The sequence below is a fragment of the Ascidia mentula genome, chromosome 4 (assembly GCF_947561715.1).
Source record: "Ascidia mentula chromosome 4, kaAscMent1.1, whole genome shotgun sequence".
Taxonomy (NCBI): Eukaryota; Metazoa; Chordata; class Ascidiacea; order Phlebobranchia; family Ascidiidae; genus Ascidia; species Ascidia mentula.
In genome coordinates this window covers 6,229,460-6,249,262 of record NC_138569.1, presented here as the reverse complement: position 1 = coordinate 6,249,262, position 19,803 = coordinate 6,229,460, and the positions used below count along the sequence as shown (strand labels likewise).

Genomic DNA, 19,803 nt, shown 5'->3' with positions numbered 1-19,803 from the left:
CGAACAGAGTGGCGAAAAAGGCATCAATCGACACCCTGGTCATGCGATCCCTACAAATAATGACGTCATAACCGTCGCAGTGTTCCACAATCACCGTGAAATAGCGAACGATTGCATTCTCTTGTGCAAATCAACCTTATAGTGTCTTGATGATGAAGTAAACAACGAGGACGTGATTAATTTATCACCCGAAACATCCTGTTTACCACATACAAGTTCCCCTCATGTCACACCAACAGTTTGTTTCGCAAACAAAGAAAATAAAGTACTTTCCAGACGACTGATCAGGTGTGTAACCGCATCCTGAAATGAGATGCATGCTTGGTTAGGTTAGGTTTCAACTTCACAGGAATCAAGTTAAAGTAAAATGTTTGTTGCATCGACTGGAAAAATTATTGTTTACCTGCTGAGCACTTTGATAACAACAAGAGAAAATGTGGCCAGTAACAGAAAATAAGCAACCACAGTCTAAATTAGGTTACACAGCAGCCAATTTAGCATGACATGCAAATACAACGCTTAAAGTGCATGTTACAGGGAAAAATAAAACATGTTAATAATTAAACTAAGAGATGTTCATATCTTAAAACTTTTTTGGCGAAAAAAGTAGCTTGATTCGGCGACTGGTTTCTAAGATACAGCTGAGTCGCATTTTTGTCGCTGCGAACGAAATCTTGCGAAAGCGAGATTATTGTTGCATGACATCAGGCGCTTTGGTCATGCAAGTGCTGGCAGCAAGCCTTATGCGTAGGAATGGAAAACATTGTAAAACTGGTTTAGTATAGTTTTGCTTTAAACAGGGGACAACAAGTGAACAAGAGCAACAAACGTATAGTTTGATTTTAATTTGAGCTACAGACAGATGGCAGCTGTTTCGACCTATTATGTCGTACTTAGTTGTGTAATAATAAAACAGTTACTGGGACAGGGTGTTCTTGTTGTTACAGCATTTGTGATCGCTAACGTGATATATGAACGTTTAAAAACACGACATAGACAAACCGTTAAATTAGCTTTGCCGTTTTGTCCACTCACAGCAAAAATATAAGTAGGTTAATTAATTTTTGAGGCTGGCAAAGACCGCCGAGAAAAAAACGACCAAATTAGCTAATTATGCAACACAACACTGTTATTCTGTCATAATACCACCTTTTGTCCGACAGTAGCCTTACCTACGAGTTCGCGTCATAAATGATGTAGGTATGTATTTAATTCGCCACAATCAACCACTAATGTATTTTTCGCAATATAGTTGTAACTAGAAATGTTAGAATCATCAAATTAAAGTCAACGCAAAGGTGAGGTTAAAGTTATGACATCACACCCAAAATGACGTCATGTAATGTCACTAAACAAAGACACGCACCATTCCCGTCTTATCGGAGTACAGTGTAATGGCGTTGCTGCTATACCCTTTGGTCTTCCGATAATCAGGGACAAATAGGCCTTTTTTGTGACATCACAGGGGGAATGGTGCGTGTCAATTTGTGACGTCACAGTGACATATTTCTGTGTGATGGAAAACCTTGTCCTGACCTTTCAGGTAACGTAATCTCTGGATTATCCTATATTTGAAACTATTCGATATCTGCAATATAAGGCGCCTTTTTCCTGTGTAAACAGTGCATTTTTCGACACGAGCGCCTTGTGTGATATCCATTTCGTTACAGCGAAAATGGTTTACGATTTTTGGTCGCCGCTACTTTTCGTGCAGTTTTCTATATTTTAGTTGACGTAGAACGGAAAAACTTTGGTTATATGTTTGTTGTGAATGTACCTTTAGTTTTACGCAAAGTTGCCATGACCGTGTCCTATGCACTTTAAAAGAAAAATATCCATTAACAGTGATTTTTATTGCAAAACAGTCGCAAGGATAATTAAGACATTTTTAAGGGTTTGTAGTTGGGGTTGTTTCCAAACAAAACATATTTTGACCCAACTGTACAGGTTTAAGGGCTTTTAAAGGAAAATTTGTCAAACAAAATAGCAGCAAAATCATTTGAGCTTATGTCGCGTAAACGTTTTTGTTAAGACGATTTGCCCTTCTAGCTTCGGACAGGGTTTATTGTTGACTCCTTGTTTAAGAAAAAACAAAATTGCATAGTTGGATAGAAATAAAATTTACCAAAAGCGTATGTCATTGAAATAGCCAGGACATTGAGCGGTCACTCCATTGTCAAAGTCAAAATTTTTCGAATTGGCTACGATAAACAATCAAAGCCGTGTCTATTGTTGTCAATAAGTATTATTCTGTGATATTTATTCTACACACTGGTTGGCGAAATAACTTTAACTAGAAATCACCATACAGAGTACTAATAGCTTGATGGTCATCGTATAACAATTATTTATTAAAACTTCTGGCAAATTGGCCTATACTGAAGCACACAGCAGTGAAAATTGGGTCTCAATTCCAAATATGAAACAGAAAAAAAAAGTTGTGTTGATCAGCTTAGTTGTGGCCACCATGGTGTCGTATTTTCTTATCTTGGAGTTGAAAAGCATCCAAACTTTAAGAAAACTGTTCAAACCCAAAATTGGATTAAAGGACGTTTGCATCACCATAAAAACAAGCAAAAAGTTTTACGAATCAAGACTTGAACTGATTTTGAAGACTTGGTTTAAGACTGCCGAAGGACAGGTGAATTTCAAAGCAAACATGGTGTTTACCAACTCTGATGTGGGTATTTTAATGTTTTTTTAGGTTTTTATAATAACTGACGAAAGCGATGAGATATATCAGAATAAAACCGGTAAGTCAGCCACAAAAACACGAGCTTCATTTGACTTTAACATGCAAATTTAGAAGACTTACAAACAGTACATGCAGCTATAACAATGCACTAATCATTATTACTTAGCTCTGTTTTATAATGTAATTGCGTTTCAAAACTTTTGCTCATAGGTTTATTAATATTTTGGGCATCACTGTGTTTATATTCCAGGTAACAAACTGGTGACGAGCAAATGTGGATCTTCGCACGGACTGTAAGCATATGTAGTGATATCATTGATAAATCTCTAGCCTTTGTTTGGGCTTTTCGCCGTGCAAGATTTTCAACCTGAGCACCATATATTAACTGACAATGTTTCAAAAAACGTTAATTGAATTACGTGCTTTTGGGTACAAATAAGGTTGGAAACCATTGAGTTAAAGTATGTACTCTGCACAGATACAATTTGGGTTGTAGGAAACTATTCGTGAAAAGTGCAACCGTCTAACCTTGATTTGCAGTTACGACTTATGCTGCAAAGTTGGTCTTTCCTACGACACATTCATGTCCGACCAGAATAAGAAGTAAGTGGTCGTGTAACAAATATATGTAGAACAAGACACTGTGTTGTGTGTGAAGATGGTGGTGTTATTTCGACGACGACAACTACGTGCATGTCGACCGTCTTTTGGAATTTCTCAGCCAGTTTGACTACAAAGATCATATCTACATAAGCAGACGAAGTCGACCAACATTTCAAGTTGGTGTATAACTTAAATTCCAATAATTCATGGTGTTAGTTTGTTGATGGAAAAAGCCACCAGTGACGCATTTCCATGCGTTTCCGGGGGCGATAGATGGCGACCTACAGGGTGAAGGTTTATATAACATCTTATAGAACGCTTTGGAGCCAATAATGTCGCAATCTACTGAACAGTAAGCAGTCCAACAAATGTTTGTTTGATTTTTAGCCTTCGACAAGAAAAAACAAACGAATCGTATTAAACTCCTCTTTTTAGAACTGACCCGCATATGTTTCTAAACTTTATGGTTATATTGTACATGTGTATGTTCATTACCACTTAACCTTTAGAATCTCAATTACTAATCAGTGTATAGGGAAACTGTTTGCTCCATGCACGCTCAATAGGTTAACCTCAGTTACTGTCTACTAATATAAATCGTCTTTGACGCGTCATTGGCTTGACTCTGGTTTTCTGTACAGTCCAAGTACAAAGCCAGGATGTACGAATATCAGTTTGGAACTGGAGGGGCGGGAGTTTGTATTACAAGACCCTTGGCTCAACGAATGAAACCTTGGATTGGGTAAGAGCAAATTCAACAAGCATTGCCTACTTTTTTCCTTTCACTGCTATAATTGTTGCAGTCTATTGCAGTTTGTGACGTAATAGTTAACGGGTATAGTTTTGTTGAACTGAAAACGTAATAAGTCCTTTTTTGTGTCTGACTTCCGTGGAGCACGGTTCTATGTCGCAAAGGGCTAATTATCGGCAAGTTGCTTATGCGTATTGGATAAACTGTATTATTCGTTAACCTTGATTGCTATTTGAACGCAATGGCTTAAGATGCCATTCGTTGTACCTTGGAAAGTAAATGCGTCAGACAAGTTACTTACACTGCTTTGTTAATTCTTAGAGTGTTTGTGTCATTTACTCAAGCGGTGTTTGTGGTTTATTGTCACTACCATTGGTAAGCATTGTGTTTAATGCCGTAGCGGGAATTCGTGACTATACATTGCATCTTTGTTTAGGCGTAACTCTGAACCAGCAATTATTCGTTTGCATGCCGGTTCCGAAAACAGTTGGTGAGCCTATATTGATTGTACATTTAAAGTGCATTTGTTGATGAGATGCGTTTTGTAATAGAAACCGTCTTCTTTGTCCGAATAAAAAACTGCGAATATATTCGGAGTTAGTTCAGGAGGCGCGTTTTAACCTTTCCCTCGTGTTACGTTCCGCTCCACGAACCGGGGAGCATTTAACGGGCGTTACACACTGAACGCCTGCCCCATTTCTGAATGACTGATTTTGTCACATGTGTTTCAGAATACAAGCTCTCCCACTCATGTGTCAGGAGGTTGGTGCTGCTGACGATTGCGTGGTTGGTTTCGTCATCACAGCTCTTCTTGGAGTCAATCTGACCGAATCCATGTTTTTCCATTCGCACTTTGAGAAATTCACAAACTTTTTGACAGAGACTTTGAATGAACAGGTTTGCGTAATTTTGTGTCAATGAGAAAATTGTTTTGTCTCGTTCTGCCCTAGAGGCAATTAAATAATTTTACACAACATATATTGCCAAACTCTGTTGCTTCTTGTGTCCTTGTTTTAGCTTTAGGACTAAGTAAATCTCAAACAATTACGCAAAATGTTTCATGGTATCGCAGCATGACCTATGACCTCAACTTATCACATTCTCTGGAACGCGGTCGGGACGTGATTAAAATTTTAATTATCAACGACAAAAAACCGTTGGAGTCTTTTCACGACATTACTCTACCCAATGCTACAGCCAGTAGTATAATTTTTTACGTGTACTCTGTATAGCCGTTTTTAGGTCGAAGGTCATCTCGCGTTTCAAGGTCACAAACAAGTTTCGTACCAAGGTCATCCGTCGGGTGAACTTTGTGAAATTTTTCGTTTTTCGAGTACCAAAGTCATGTAACGGATAAAGTAGCGTCTAGACTGCATTTTTTCTCGCGTTTTTATGCTTCGTTGATCAGCGACACACAGAAAAAGCGAACGGCTGGCGCTCAGTCTGGCTTTAGCATGGCAATCATACAAACCTGACCCATTTACGGTGGATTTAAATCCCTAAAATGAGGGTTATTTGGATAAAACGTGCGAAAACCCTTTCATGTACCTCAAGGTGTTAGAAAATGCTTACTAACTATGTTTGTCTTCGAAAGCAAAAAGTAGCAAAAAAAAGTGACCAAAGGAGTTGGGTCGGAAAGTGGTGTATCCCAAAGTATATATCGCATTTTTATGTTTGTGCAGATCACCTTCAGCTACGATGCCAAAAACGTGTTGAATCTGACTGGAATCGACGACGCATTTCATGAGAAGGAAGACCCGACGAGGATAATGTCCCTACACTGCCATCTCTACCCACACGACGAACTATGCAAGAAAAAGTGAAATGAATTACATACGAAGTGAAGCTGTTGCTGTTCTTTTTAGTTAAATAATAATCAACGGAAGTTATTGTGCCTAATTTGACAAACAGGACACAGTGCGTTGGAGTAGCAATGTTTAATTCCACAGTCTTGTTTAATTACTCCTCCACCGCGTCGTTTTAGTACTTATCTAGTCTTATATCTTTCAATTGCTTTCCTGTCATGCATTGTGTGTCATACATGTGTGTTAAACTTTTGTACATATATAAAACTACATAAATTCGTGTGTCGGCACAATTCATGCGTCAATTCATTGATAGTTTTTTGGATAATTTTCTGAACTCTTTGTTAGCTGCTGCTGTCCTGATTTGGCAGTTTTGGCACCAGATGATGGACTTCGACGCTTCGAATAAACTTATTGATTCACTTTTGTTGTCTGTTGTGCGTAACTATGTGTATGTATCACTGATCTCTGTTTACAGAGATTAGTGGTATGCATAAACTGCTGCGAGGTAAAACCGTAAACCAAACTAAATGATGCGCAACGTTTTACCAAAGTTAACTCAGATTATGCTTGGGGATTACATTACGCATACTTATAGCCAGTGCTGGTGTCTAACACTGATGCCATATGAGTCTCGCGGCGTATTTAAATATGGCACTCCTCAAGCTCTTGTGAAAATTCATAAACCAAAAACTAAGATTTGTTACACAGTCAATTGTTGTTCTTTTGTTTGTTCACAAGAAAAACAATCGCCGCAATTACGACAAAAAACATTTACATCAGACTAGTGTCACAATTAGGCCTGTTTACATGATCGAGACTTAATAGTCCCGGGACTTTCAAAAGTCTCGGTACTTCGACTTAAATTACTTCCTGTAAGGAGTCCCGTTTGCTGAAAAGTCCCGATCATGTACACAGGACAGGCCTATTGATAGTCTCAGCTTGCGCAAATGTCAACAGGTGGCTTTGACTTTGGTGAAAATTTGCTCAATTTACCCTTTTTCTGTTTTGTCTGTGGACATGCTGACAAAACAATCGTAATTGCGAAGGGTTGGACCACTACTGTATGATCATTATAAACGTAATTTGCCAAGAAATATGCTTAAAAGTGGGAAAAAAGAAGCGCAGCATTCAGTTAAAGTTAGGTTAGTCTTAAAAGTTGAGTAAGTATGAGCTTTTCTTGTTCAACCAGGTAACTTGTTTCTGGATGCATTGTGAAAATATGTTGTATAGACCAGGGCTTAATTGATTCACAAAGAAGCATGAAGAGCAACAAATTGCTGTTGGTTGTTATCTTTTCAATGCTTGTTGGCTTCGAAATTTATTTAATTACGAATACGGAGTTAATAACTTTAAACTTTAAATTCTCCCCGGTTCGTGCCATCGTAGAGCTGTTACCCATTCAGCCATTTAACGGAACGATCAGCCTGAAAGAAGTTTGCTTCACCATCAAGACCAGCAAGCAGTTTTACTTGTCAAGGCTCGAAATTATTTTGCAAACCTGGTTTAAGACGGCCAAAGGACAAGTACGGAAAAAATCATTGATAAAAATTGTCATTGCCGGCTATGTTTGGTTTATCGTCACAGGTCTACATAATAACAGATGAAAATGACGAGACTTACCAACGCAAAACCGGTATGAATGTTCAGTTGCTATGCAAAGTTTTTTTTTGTAAAATTCATTTCGTTTCCTGTGGCTCTAAGTTTAGGCTGTAAGCGTATTTGTTTGATTGTAAGGTTGAGAATGACATCACTACAATATAGCAGTTCCGTACAAATAGGAAACTCCTACTAAGTATCGTTTGTTCCTAGTACTTGCCTGTGAGTTTTTCTCTGAGAATTTTAACACATAAAGGCTTCAGGTTTATTTGTTTTTTAAAGGAAACAAACTGGTGACGAGCAAATGCGGAACTTCCCACGATTTGTAAGTTGACCTTCGTACCGCAGACCGCAACCGCATGTGGTGACGCTAGCATAAAAATTATGCTCCGCAGGGACGACCTTTGTTGTAAAGTCGGACTGAGTTACGACACGTTTTTGAAAGATCGCGAAAAACGGTGAGTTCGACAGACGGATGCAGGTGGATTATTATAAATGCATCAGGTATTGACATGTATTAAATTAGGCATTTATAAGCAGTGAAATTAGGTATTGATACGTAAAAAGAAAAATATGCTTGAGACACTGAGCGAATGATGCAGTGGAGCAACGCAACAGCAGTTTCTTCCGTCTTCTCTTTTAGGTAGTCCTCGTGGATTTAACCGCAGAGTTTCATAGACCGTATTTTTCACATTTACACTATATACGCAAAACAACACCAACTGAAAGAAACCGCATTCCATTCCTTCCTTTCTAACAAAGGCTTTACCGTATTTTCTAAAACTGCCAAGGAAGTAGTATAGGCTACTGCTTTCGGCGACGAGCCGCTGATTTTACTTTTATCGTTAGGTGGTGGTGTTACTTCGATGACGACAACTACGTGCACATTGACCGCCTGCTAGAATATCTCAACGAGTTTGACTGCAATAAGGACATTTACATTAGCAGGCGAAGCATTTCAAACGCATCGGTAAATCGTTTTTATACTTTGTACTCCTATATTTTCTCACTTTTGACACAAGCTTTTTGGTTATTGCTAAGCCAGGGCAAGGGATGTACTATGCACTCTATATCGGTCTTTGTCGCTAAATCATTGGTGTATAGAACTTGCTACTTTATCAGTTATAGTTGCTGGTTTAAGTATCATGTTCTTTGCCTATAGTCGTACTATAAAGGCAAATTGTACGAATACCAGTTTGGAACGGGCGGGGCTGGAGGTTGCATCACAAGACCGTTGGCAGAACGAATGAAGCCTTGGATAGGGTGAGACGAAAAGACCCTCTTTATGACGTAGTATTTACATATAATTGCTTGTTTTTCTTCTTGCTTGTTTTTCCCTTTTAAACAAATCACATCAAGATATTTGCGCTCATGTACCATTTGTGGCAAAGTACATGATAAGCGTCAGTCAGTTATTCCAAATTACATGTCGACCACAGAATGAATATATTCCCACGCACATGTCGAGAAATTAACGCTGCTGACGATTGTGCGATTGGTTTCGTCATCACACAACTGCTTGGCGTCAATTTGACCGAGTCAATGTTCTTTCATTCCCATTTCGAAAAGTTCAAGGATTTCAAAACGGAAACTTTGGATCAGCAGGTAAAAGGTGTCCGTGCATTGTGGTTTACTACACTAAACATTTAATTTAAATCATGCTGGGTTATCAACTGAGCTCCATTTATACCTAGTTGCCTTGAGTGGCCGTCCGGGGGCCTCTTGGAGTTCACAAAGTTTCTAAAAATGGCCTGGTTTGTTTATGGATTCAAACGAGTTATCAAAGACTGATTTTAAAAATGCATCGCGCTCCTTTGTTTTAAATATTTTCAGTTCAACGTGCAGATCACACTTTGCAATTACTCAGTTCTATAAAATTTGTTCTCGTAATACAACACTTACTGGTTATTAATGGGCTTGTAAATTCATTGATTGGTCAGAACATTATTATTATTGTTTGGGTTAAAACAATTTATTTGTTTTTGACAGTAACATAACCGGTGACCGGTACTTTTAAAATTTGGTGTCAAAAGAGGCAAAGGCACCTTCGCTTTTTTACTGCTTGTATATAACTTCCATTTTTATTTTAAGGATGTTACGTTGACCCTATGGGATGTAAGGTATACATGTAAATGATATCACAGGAGAGCTTTTGGCAGTGCTTGGCCATCTATCGGTCAAGCTTTTATAGCAGCAGTTCAAATCGTTTTTCATAAATTTTCCAGATCACGTTTAGTTATCGCGGAGACAACGTGTTGAATCTTTCTGGCCTCGATGTAAGATTTAAGAAAACCGAGGATCCGTCGAGACTTTTGGCGTTGCATTGTCACCTTTATCCTCATGACGAGTTGTGCAATATTACATGACGTAGTTTACAACTTTGTTGTTGCAAAAATTGTTTAACTGTTGAAGAAAGTTGCACTCTAACCATAAAGCTCAATGGAGCCATTATCGACGTAGGATAGTCCACCGCGATGAGATATTGGCTAAAACAACCATAGATGTGCAAAATCAATTACACGCGGTTAGTAAAGAAGAAGGGTATGTTTTAGAGTTTTACCTCAATTATGTAAAAGCTGATCTTTCTGCGTTAGTGAATACTGTTATTTTCAGTGTGAAATTGTGTTGTTATACATGATAGGATACTGAATTACTCATCAGATGAACGTCAACAATGTAACTGATGTGCTAACCAGCCAAAAATATAAGCACGTTAATATAAAACGTATTTTTTGTGATATTGGTTGAGCAATGGAAGGTAGCCTATATTACTCCGTTTAGCGACTGCTCACCCACCTCAAATTTATGCAAATATTACATAAATCTGTAAATCTAAAGATGTCCTCCCCTGTTTCATAGTATCACAACAAAGCAAAGGTAAACCTAGCACATGTTCGTTTCGTAAACAACAATCTTTTGATATCGGTAAATTTTGCCCCCTCTGTCTGCCGGCAATGCCGGGTGAAAGCGGAAATATTTCAGGCAATTGAACCAAAATAGCATGGGTTTTGCTTCGGGCAGACATAACAAAAATTGTTTTTTCGTGTTTTGGGAACCTGACTCATTTGTTTACCGTAATTTCCACAAATTAAATATCAATCAACTACATGCAATTTATTTGAGTGATCAGAAACATTGTTGCTTTTGCATTTAATGATGTTTGGATGTTTAATGTAACTGACAGATTTGCCAGCAAATTAAACAACAGCCACACTCGAACAAAAGGTGGTATCTTGATAGTTTCAATACATAAAAGCCCGGGTGGTTAAGTCTTCAGTTTCACTCGTTGCCCATATACTCAGTGCATGTTTAGAATCACAATGGAATGTTGTGTAAAGTTTAGAATCAACTCAAGCTGGTTTTCTTAACCAGAGGTCCGTGAATGTGCTTCAAGAGCACACCCAATTCTAATCATAAAAAACAATAGTTTGTGTCCGATATTTAGACCGTTATTCACTTTTATTTTTCGACCTTGCCATCACAAAGCAGCTTTTGTAATGTTGCAGTATACACACTATAGCAGAGGTCTCCAACAGTAGTCATTTGTAACGGGTTCGTACAGAGAGAACAAATGGTTTTTTAGGATGCCATGTTTTGTCCACTGAATTCTATCACCACTATAATGGCCATGTGTTAAACACTGTTCGGCAAAAACTTTACCTATGTAATATGTCATACAGTCGATAGTATATCTGTCATACCTTAAAAGTGAGGTCCGGGGAAATAGTACCGGACGTTAAATCAGTCCGCAGTAAAAAAAGGTTTGGGATCCCTGCACCATATTAGCCTATAACATCGCAGTTTGTTTTTGTGATTGTGACTACATAAGGGCGCTAGTTTAAATCCTAATCTATTTTGTCAAGGAATGTCACAGAAAATATGTTTCGTACAAAATGGTTCACAAATTTGGTGAAGATATGAAGTGGCGCGTGACCGCAAAAAAGGTAAAGATTGCAAATTATCAACCATGCTATTTTGTCTGAACTTGTTTATTTTCGTTTTTGTCACAAGTTCTATAGCAACATCCCTTTTCTGTCACTTGCATTTCCTTGTTTGTTGTTAGTGAGCCGTGCTCTGCTGCCAGAACAACGTCACCATCCTAGAAAACAAAACGTTTTTAAGTCTGTGAACTGATTAGCAAAGAAGCAAAATAGGAAAGTTTTGCAGGGATTGCGTGAATGGCGGGCAAACTGAAGTACAGACAAGCAAAGGCCATGACTTTTCCTTCATTTCTCATGCGGAAACAGTTACGTCATGTTTCTTGCTGGGACAGTACGTGTGAGTAATGGTGCCAAGCAAATCGGACCTTAAATCATTGCATTGCGACACTGTCAGACATAGGCTGTTTACCTGAGTTTGTTTCAGCTTTTTTGAAAGTGCAGTGCGACGCTAATCGATATTATAATGGCTTGATAATCGCTTATTAATAATTGTTTTGTTGCGTCACAAACAGCCATTAGGATTTCCGCAAAACATCCCGCATAGACACAGTCGACAAATAAACCAATAATTGTGATGTCCTGGTTGGTGGCAGAACCATTCTTTGCTAGCATTATCAACAAGTTTCTAATATTCGTGACATGTTTTCTCATATGAGCTTGATTTAAAAGAGCAAGTTACAATAATGCTGTGACAGACAAGCCCAAGTTGTCACACAATGCGGACAGATTGGCAGGTACGTTACATGCCATTGAACACGGCTGGGAACTTTTATAAAACGTTATTATGTTGGGGATATTGGTTGCTTAGCTACTTACACCGCTGAAAGCCTGAGCAAATTCACAAAAGCGTAATTTTATGTTTAGTTGCGAAATCCCTGTTGAATGGGTGACTTGAACTTGGGTAATATATGCGAGAACAGCTCTCAGAACGAGAAAAGGCAGCCAAGATAGATTTTGTAAACATATTATATGTTCTCGTGCATAATTCGTGGATTTAAAAAGAGTCCAGTGCACAAGAAGTTTGTCGCGGGGCTAACACGTTAACTGTAACTGTCCTGTCTATTTCAACTGAACTATCGACAAATTGCCACCCCCGCTTTTGTACGCAGGAAAAGTTCTCTTATGACGACACTGCTGTGCATTGTTTTGTAATATAGCCTTTATTAGGTGTGACAACCGTGGGTCTGCCTGTTTGTTTCTGTGTCCAGATTCTGAAGAAAGTAATGTGTTTATAGCATTAGTAACGTAATCTGCCAGGGATTGCGCCTCGTCAGATACGGTAACCCCAGTAAAGCGGCATAATATGGTGCAAAAGCATGTGGCAAATATTGGTGATTTTGCGTTGTCATTCCCAGCTTGTGCAACATACTCGTTTGTCAAAAAATAACTAAGAATGCATAGTGGGTTTGTGATTTGTCTGTTTTTCGCCTTGTTTGTTCGCGCGGAAGATGAGCTTCACGACAAATTGAGGCAGAGGCGGGGCCTCACGGAAACAACAGTGTTAACCGAGGCCGACAAAAAGGTTGTCGTCGACGAACACAACAGGGCTAGGAGGATTGTCGTGCCCACCGCGAGCGATATGCTGGAGATGGTATGGGACGAAGGTCTGGCCCAAATAGCGGTCAGCTACTCGAAGCAATGCCTTTGGAAGCACAACGCCAATAGGCATGGGATGCACAGTAATTTCAGTTCTATTGGAGAAAACCTGTATTTAAATTCCAACCCTAAAGCGGCCGCTATATCTATCAAAGATGCTGTCAAGTCATGGGACGAAGAGAAAAATGTCTACACATATTCCACCCGCGGATGCACTGGAGTGTGCGGCCATTACACTCAGGTAAATCCAAAGTGATCATTTACATTAACGCAAATTATTGTATGTGGCTTTGAAAGTGTAACGTTCCATTCCCATATACTGGGCCTAAAAACTATAAGGCCACTACTATTACGTGTAGGTTTATGTTCTCGGCAATTTAGCCAGTTACACAAACACCATTACATGTATAAAAAGAGAAAGTTTTTTTTCGCGCAGGTAGTGTGGGCAACGTCATACGGTGTCGGCTGTGGCGTCAGCTCATGTACCGATGTACAGGTGGACACTAAAGTTTGGCCCACCGCACAGATAGTGGTCTGTAACTACGGCCCAACAGGAAATTTCCCAATTAAGCCGTACACCTCGGGGGCGTCCTGTACCGCCTGCCCAAAAGATTTTCCGAATTGCAACAACAAGCTGTGCTCGAAGACGGGCGGTGCTGGGCAGCTTGCTCCCAAGCTCGGGTCAACCCTTGTGATGCTTGCTGTTTGCACAATGATGATTTTTAATTAAGTCCACTGAGTTTTGCATTTGTGTGGACAACAAATATTTCCAACACTTTGATTTAATGTCATTACTATAGTGTTAGATTCCCCCACCTTCGTATCAGTAACGTTCTGTTCAGCGTATATTCTTAAAGCGTAGCGGCAGATTTCTTTGATTTTGGGTCGTAGACTACTTAGAAAATTGTATTTGCACAATAAACACCATTCACAATTGCATTATGTTGGCCTAAATACACTCGTCATTGGATATACGTAACTGACCAGAACCTGTAATAGTGAAGCAATGCAGTAATGAAAGTATGACAATAGTTTATGTGCTGTGGCTATACAGCCTGCGGCAAAGTAGTACAGAAAGTCACCCTATTCCTAAAGAGCGTACATATATACCCATGAGCTGAGCAACAAAATTCTAAAATAACTTTCCGCATAAAAGTTAAGCACTAATAAGTTATACGATGAATTAAAGAATTGCCTACTCTAAAATTAATCGCTTGTTTGCTTTCTTGTAACTCACATCGAACCCGTTTCAAATTCGGGCCAGCAGGATGAGTAATTTCACGTACATGCGACGAGTCACGAAATTCCGAAAACAAAACGTCGAAATGCAAGAAAATCAGACTTTTGCGTTTTGACCGCGCCAAACAAAGAGACAGAGTTCGGAAGGTTCACCTAAACGTCGTGTTGTTATCTGAACGACCGCGTCACCCGGAAATGATGGCACCGTTTTGGGTGTGACGCAAACACGGGTTGTATACAAGACACGTAACAGGTGAATGTAACAATAGCACTGTTCGCCACAGAATTTCACGGCAGGATCATGGCAGCAACAACATTATGGTTATGCGTCTGTTTATTTGTGTTGGCATGCGCGGAGGAGGCGCAAGTGAAGGTTAGAACAAGGCGCAGTTTTTTAGCAAAGACGAATGTTCTCACTGCGGAAGAAAAACAGCGCGCCTTGGATCAGCACAATCTGCACAGAAGCAGTGTACAGCCAACTGCGGCCATGATGTTCAAAATGAGATGGGACGAGGACTTGGCGCGTGGCGCAGTGGCACACTCTCGCAAATGCATGAAGCAACACAGCACATCCCAAGAACGACAAACCGCCTACTTTCCGAAGGTGGGTGAAAACATGTCCGCGCTTGAACGCGCAGAAATGGACGCTGGAGCTTTTCTTATTGAGGCTATAAAAAGGTGGGACAACGAAAGGCTGTACCTCAACCATGTTACAGGAAGTTGCAGCCAACCGCCGTGTGGGCATTACACGCAGGTTGTGTGGGATACAACCTACGCAGTTGGATGTGGGGTGACAACCTGCAACTGGGATGGTCTAAATGGTATGTTTGGTGTTTGCCAATACGGTCCTGCAGGCAACTACAGGCCACCAATACCGTTTGAGATCGGTCCTTCGTGTTCAAAATGCCCCTCTGGATCAGTTTGCCAAAACAATATGTGCGTATTTCTGCCAGGTGGCGCCCAAGGACCAAAAACCAACACGCAAACCAACACCGCAAATGCAGGGGGCTCAGCGAGAGAGTCTAACACTTGCACTGGGGCGTCTTGTGGCTCTGGCAACGCGATCACTTGCAGGAGTTATACATTGGTAATTGTTTTTTCCGTGTCTTTTTTGCTTCTTTGAACTTAACCCGCGCGATTGGTACTTTAAACGTCGTTGTACAAATAAACCAACATTTTTTCAGTTGATTCAGATTTTGAAACCCAAACAGGTTTACTTCCGTACGAAACCACTGAAAAAAAACATTCGAATTGCTTTCCTCCGAAATGTTGGTCGAGATGGTGTCAATAAAATCGGTAATAGTAGAAATCGTATAGCCATCATATCGATTATTACGCCATTGCGGCATCGCAACTTTAGCTGGATCAAATCCCCTTTTCACTGACAAGTCAGCGTGGAACATCGATAGTTAAGCTCCTGGTATGGTTTATACCTGTGACCTTGGCAGGAACGTGGTTTCCAATCTCCTTACAATCCCTGCGATACGACTTTGTGACGTTTTTGCTGTTCTGCCAAGTAATGCCATGTTAAGATTCCGCTCCAGGTGGTTGCTTGAGTCATGGTGCACTTATATCACGGATATAGAACAAAACGACGGTATCACATGCGTCCTTAAGGTAGTTCAATTGAAGTAGAAGTGTTTAAGCGCAGCGCAACAGATTTGAATGTCTTATCAATCAATAACAATCATACGTATTGAAATGGGGGCGCTGACACTGACGTATGTTTTTTGAAGGCGGGGACGAACGACGTTGAACGAAGTAAACAACAATTGCATGAAAATTTAAGAAAAAGTATCTTGTTTGGAAAATCGAAGTTATTTAATGTCCGCAGCTCTTTGCAATTCTATGGACCATCATGTAATCGTCTTGTACATAAATAAAACACATCGTTGTTGTACTGTCTAAATGTGAAGCTTTGGATAGAGTTTGGTCGCCGCCTAAAAGTCATATCTATTTGGCTTAAAGGTCATTTTCGAATTCGCAAAGATTCTGTGTCGCCTCCCACTTTATTGAACTCAAAGTATTCAAGAACATACAAAGGAACAAACAATCGCCACGCCGCCCAATTTTAGGCCTTGAAAATAAAAATAAATGATTGTGCAGGAAATACGCTTCATAACTTAGCTTTTGTATTGGTACGTTTATGTGCCGTTGTATTGATTGCTTATCACAACACGTACAGTTATTTCGAAGCAAAACCAGAACTAGTTGCTTCTGTGTGCGGCTAAGTTGACAATCATATCAGTAATTAAAGTAACAACTTTGTGTTCAATATATAGGTTGATATCTATAGGCAGTTGCGTACGTACATACAAATAGCCCTGTGAGTTAAATAGGAAATAGGAAAACTTAAATAGCCAACGAGAACAGGGTGTGTCTGCGTCGCGTAGATTTTGCGTAGCGCTGACGGTAAATGGCGTGTTAACAAGGCTCGGGCAACAACAGCGCTATATGTCTTTCTATGCCGCTCCCAACGCTCGCCGATCGATGTGTTATTAATTATTCATAATGAAACTTAATGCGGACAGTTTATTCACCCGTAACACACCCTTACACGTACTCCATAAACGTTCCTTTGTTGGTCTTGACAAGTTCCGACGATTTCACTTCGCTCAAGTTGGTCACCGGCCTGTTGGAACTGGCCAGGGAATAGGCGGCCGCGTTGGCCCGCACGACGTATGGCACCGGTTCCGTCTTGGGTCCGGGCATGCACGACGCATAGGCGGCGGTGCAAAACGACAAAAAGCTGGCCACGAAGCAAAGGTAGAGCGACGGGCCGAGTTCATACTTGATGAGATGGTCTCTCGAGTACAAGGAGTAGAACTCTCCGACCACCATTGACGCGTACCAGGAACTTGATACGAGCTCGAAAATTCCTACGAATCAAGCAGTTTTTAGAAACGATAGAGTGGACTTCGTTTGAGACGCTAAGTACTTTTACTGTTCTTAAATGTCTGGAATCGAAATTTCAAACGACAAATTTCCAGTGGTGGGATTCAGCCGGTTCGCTTCGGTTCGCTTCGGTTCGCGCGAACCTGTTCTTGGAATTTAATGATATAAGCGAACTGGTTGTCAATAATCCTATGTGTAGGCCGGTGTTTCACTTCAAGCAATGTATTTCCACCGTGGTATACCATGCTTTTGATAATGTTAGCCTCTAGACGTGTTATGATCATGAGTATCGTTGTCGAATACAACTTAAAGTCATGCTTTTTACGAAAGCTGGGTACGCACCTGCTACAAAGAAAATGAGAGCGCAAAGATACATCAATTTACGCTTCAGGGAGGCGCTGCCATCCAGAAGTCGCGAGCATTCCATTCCAACATGCATAAGGAGGCAGCTCACCGACGACATACATATGGACATGCACATCAGCGCTTGTATCGCAACTTGATAACCTATACAAACACCCAAAATCAATTTTGATACATTTTGGAAGCTGTATGAGGCCCACCTATGACTGCAATGGAACTTGTTGTGATCATTTTAGTTGCACCAAAATAAATATGTACAATAAAGTGCTTTTGGGAAGCAATGAATATGTGCTTGAAGCACACCTGCTTCACAATCACACGTTACGGTATCTTGGCCGTCCCTGTATATCTCTTTGCATTGGGGAAGGAGAGTTGCAATGCTCATGCGTTTTCTTAAGCAAAGGAGCGAATGGAAACCGCATTCTTTAAGGATCCCAACATGTTCTTTAGTCCACGCCACCAGACGCAACTTAAATGCATAAACCTTGTAACGCACACGAATTGCATGACCAAGGACTTGTAAAGGTCGCACGATCACGCATTCCATTAATGACGACTCTGGTCGAGCTGCCACGACGTCGCAATTAAAAAAGCAACCTTTCATGTCGTCTGCGCGCTACAAAAGCGCCGACAGTCATTTAAAGCTTGTTCAAGCAAGAATCGATGCGTCCCACTGCGGAAGCTGTCGCTGTGCGCATGCGCAGTTCATTTGTTTCAGTTCCGACGTGCGGGGCGCATTAATTGGGGGTGTAGTGACGACGCACTATGATTATTACTTCGGCAAATCAAAAATCCGATCGATACATTCGATGTTCGCCCACAACTTTAGCTTATGTTTTCTTATACACCGTGTCTGAAATATCGAGCGCGTCAACGTTCGGTAAAGCCTTTCCAACCTAGGGAATTCGCTGCGCTCACGCCAATTGGTCTAGTAACCTCAATAAAAGTTGTAAACAACATTGTGTGCAACACACTACAAAATGACGAAATATCTGTGTTTACCGTGTGGGCGTTGTAGGAACCACAATTTAAGTGGTCTATGCGACTTCCTACTGTAGACAAAACCACATTCACCAATTTCTTCTTCTCGTAAATCAACAACTAATAAATTTCTCATCACGTAAATAAAACCTCCTGATATATAGTAATAATGTTTGAATCACACTTTTCCAACAAAGTTATCATAAGCTTTTAGCAATTGTCCACAAAAACATTTACTTTTACATTTTACGGTCAGGATTTTGTTAAGGATTTGGATTGCAGATAGATTTCGGAATCTTTCCCTTTTAAAACTCACAACAAACCTAAAGTTTTTGACCTTACCTTCTGCCATAAACATGGATCCCTGTTCCATGCAGCGATACTCTCTAACGTCCACTTGATAGCAATCCGACCAAGCTCCTTTCCAAGACTTAATAGGCCACATGACGGAAGAGCTGTCGGGAGTACTAACCGCCCAACTGGACCAGAAAGTCGAAGCTGCGCAAAACGCTGTCGCCAAGTAACCTAGCAACAAGCAGCCAATCTGCGCGTACATATTTGCGCCGAAAAACTATTACAAGGTTTAACTGAAGTTATTCTCGGACCCAATCTCATCAGGCTGGCCGTATGCGTTGCGTTTTTCATTTCATTTTGCCTCTCACCCTTTTTTCCTGTTGGGGATATTGAACGCTCGGGAAGTAGAGGCCAAATGTGAAGCGCCGCGCTCTGGCCTGACACCATGCGGTAGCAGTCGACAGATCAACGACGTCAACTGTCGCGTTTGTTTACGGTGCAGTGTTTGGATGACACATCTTCTAGGACTTTTATTAAATTTAAACTTGCATAAGGCTGAGGAATGTTGTTTTTGACGTTTACACTTTATTTTGAGTAAAAATGTGTAAATTTATCATATTTGTTACCAAGTTTCTTTCATATCGAACTGTGCACACCAGAGGCTCACGACCATTTGATCAATTTATTGCATTAGGCTGAGGAACAATGCATTGGAGTTTGCCAATTTTCTGCGAATTCGCGCGGCAAGTTGCGTCAGGTGACCAGCACATGCGGACGTCCTGTTGACAAGATGCGGGGAACCATAATTCTATGTGTACATTTAGCGTGTTGTATACGCTGTTGACATATGGTACACGAGAAAGTTGTGCGCCAAATATCGACGTAAGCATGCAAGGGCCGAAGTCAAGCGATTTTGAACGATCTGTTGTTTTTCTGTGTTGTTTTTATTTAAAATGAGTATTACCACAGCTAATGCAAAGGCTACCAGGATGTTGTTTGAAAAGTTGATTAGTTGTATATTTTAAAAAGTGATATTGGCGA

The 19,803-nt window shown here is 40.4% G+C and overlaps 4 protein-coding genes across 5 annotated transcripts; all 4 read left to right on the top strand.

The window, feature by feature from the left end:
* The first annotated feature begins 1,764 nt into the window (after positions 1-1,764).
* Positions 1,765-6,270, top strand: LOC145898717 (beta-1,3-N-acetylglucosaminyltransferase radical fringe-like). Of its 2 annotated transcripts, XM_082987298.1 has the most exons (9): positions 1,765-2,641; positions 2,705-2,753; positions 2,946-2,988; positions 3,236-3,298; positions 3,354-3,474; positions 3,940-4,040; positions 4,371-4,424; positions 4,486-4,539; positions 4,781-4,919. In XM_082987298.1, coding segments are annotated over exons 1-9 (708 nt in total). In that variant the 5' UTR covers positions 1,765-2,419; the 3' UTR covers positions 4,782-4,919. The 2 variants fall into 2 exon arrangements, with proteins under 2 accessions (XP_082843424.1, XP_082843423.1); XM_082987297.1 differs by lacking the exons at positions 4,371-4,424; positions 4,486-4,539 and adding an exon at positions 5,732-6,270 and having other exon boundaries at positions 1,777-2,641; positions 4,781-4,946.
* Positions 6,271-7,463: 1,193 nt separating this feature from the next.
* Positions 7,464-9,968, top strand: LOC145897902 (beta-1,3-N-acetylglucosaminyltransferase radical fringe-like). Its single transcript, XM_082986358.1, has 6 exons — positions 7,464-7,490; positions 7,802-7,911; positions 8,303-8,423; positions 8,616-8,716; positions 8,893-9,058; positions 9,679-9,968. Exons 1-6 carry the CDS (start codon positions 7,464-7,466, stop codon positions 9,817-9,819), a joined length of 666 nt encoding a protein of 221 aa, XP_082842484.1. The 3' UTR covers positions 9,820-9,968.
* A 2,636-nt stretch (positions 9,969-12,604) lies between these two features.
* LOC145898721 (glioma pathogenesis-related protein 1-like) lies at positions 12,605-13,939 on the top strand. Its single transcript, XM_082987303.1, has 2 exons — positions 12,605-13,231; positions 13,427-13,939. Exons 1-2 carry the CDS (start codon positions 12,788-12,790, stop codon positions 13,718-13,720), a joined length of 738 nt encoding a protein of 245 aa, XP_082843429.1. The 5' UTR covers positions 12,605-12,787; the 3' UTR covers positions 13,721-13,939.
* A 587-nt stretch (positions 13,940-14,526) lies between these two features.
* On the top strand, positions 14,527-15,417 carry LOC145898719 (allurin-like). The gene has a single exon (XM_082987301.1). The coding sequence runs from the start codon at positions 14,531-14,533 to the stop codon at positions 15,350-15,352; it is 822 nt and encodes a 273-aa protein (XP_082843427.1). The 5' UTR covers positions 14,527-14,530; the 3' UTR covers positions 15,353-15,417.
* The last annotated feature ends 4,386 nt before the right edge of the window (positions 15,418-19,803 follow it).

What these genes read in the sequence shown, in the direction of transcription:
- LOC145898717 (XM_082987297.1), top strand. Translation starts at nt 2,420, where the DNA reads ATGAAACAGAAAAAAAAAGTTGTGTTGATCAGCTTAGTTGTGGCCACC. An exon ending in TTAAGACTGCCGAAGGACAG is followed by an intron (nt 2,642 to 2,704) that starts GTGAATTTCAAA and finishes ATGTTTTTTTAG; the next exon opens with GTTTTTATAATAACTGACGA. An exon ending in CGAATGAAACCTTGGATTGG is followed by an intron (nt 4,041 to 4,780) that starts GTAAGAGCAAAT and finishes CATGTGTTTCAG; the next exon opens with AATACAAGCTCTCCCACTCA.
- LOC145897902 (XM_082986358.1), top strand. Translation starts at nt 7,464, where the DNA reads ATGACGAGACTTACCAACGCAAAACCG. An exon ending in TTGAAAGATCGCGAAAAACG is followed by an intron (nt 7,912 to 8,302) that starts GTGAGTTCGACA and finishes TTTTATCGTTAG; the next exon opens with GTGGTGGTGTTACTTCGATG. An exon ending in CGAATGAAGCCTTGGATAGG is followed by an intron (nt 8,717 to 8,892) that starts GTGAGACGAAAA and finishes TGTCGACCACAG; the next exon opens with AATGAATATATTCCCACGCA.
- LOC145898721 (XM_082987303.1), top strand. Translation starts at nt 12,788, where the DNA reads ATGCATAGTGGGTTTGTGATTTGTCTGTTTTTCGCCTTGTTTGTTCGC. An exon ending in TGTGCGGCCATTACACTCAG is followed by an intron (nt 13,232 to 13,426) that starts GTAAATCCAAAG and finishes TTTTTCGCGCAG; the next exon opens with GTAGTGTGGGCAACGTCATA.
- LOC145898719 (XM_082987301.1), top strand. Translation starts at nt 14,531, where the DNA reads ATGGCAGCAACAACATTATGGTTATGCGTCTGTTTATTTGTGTTGGCA.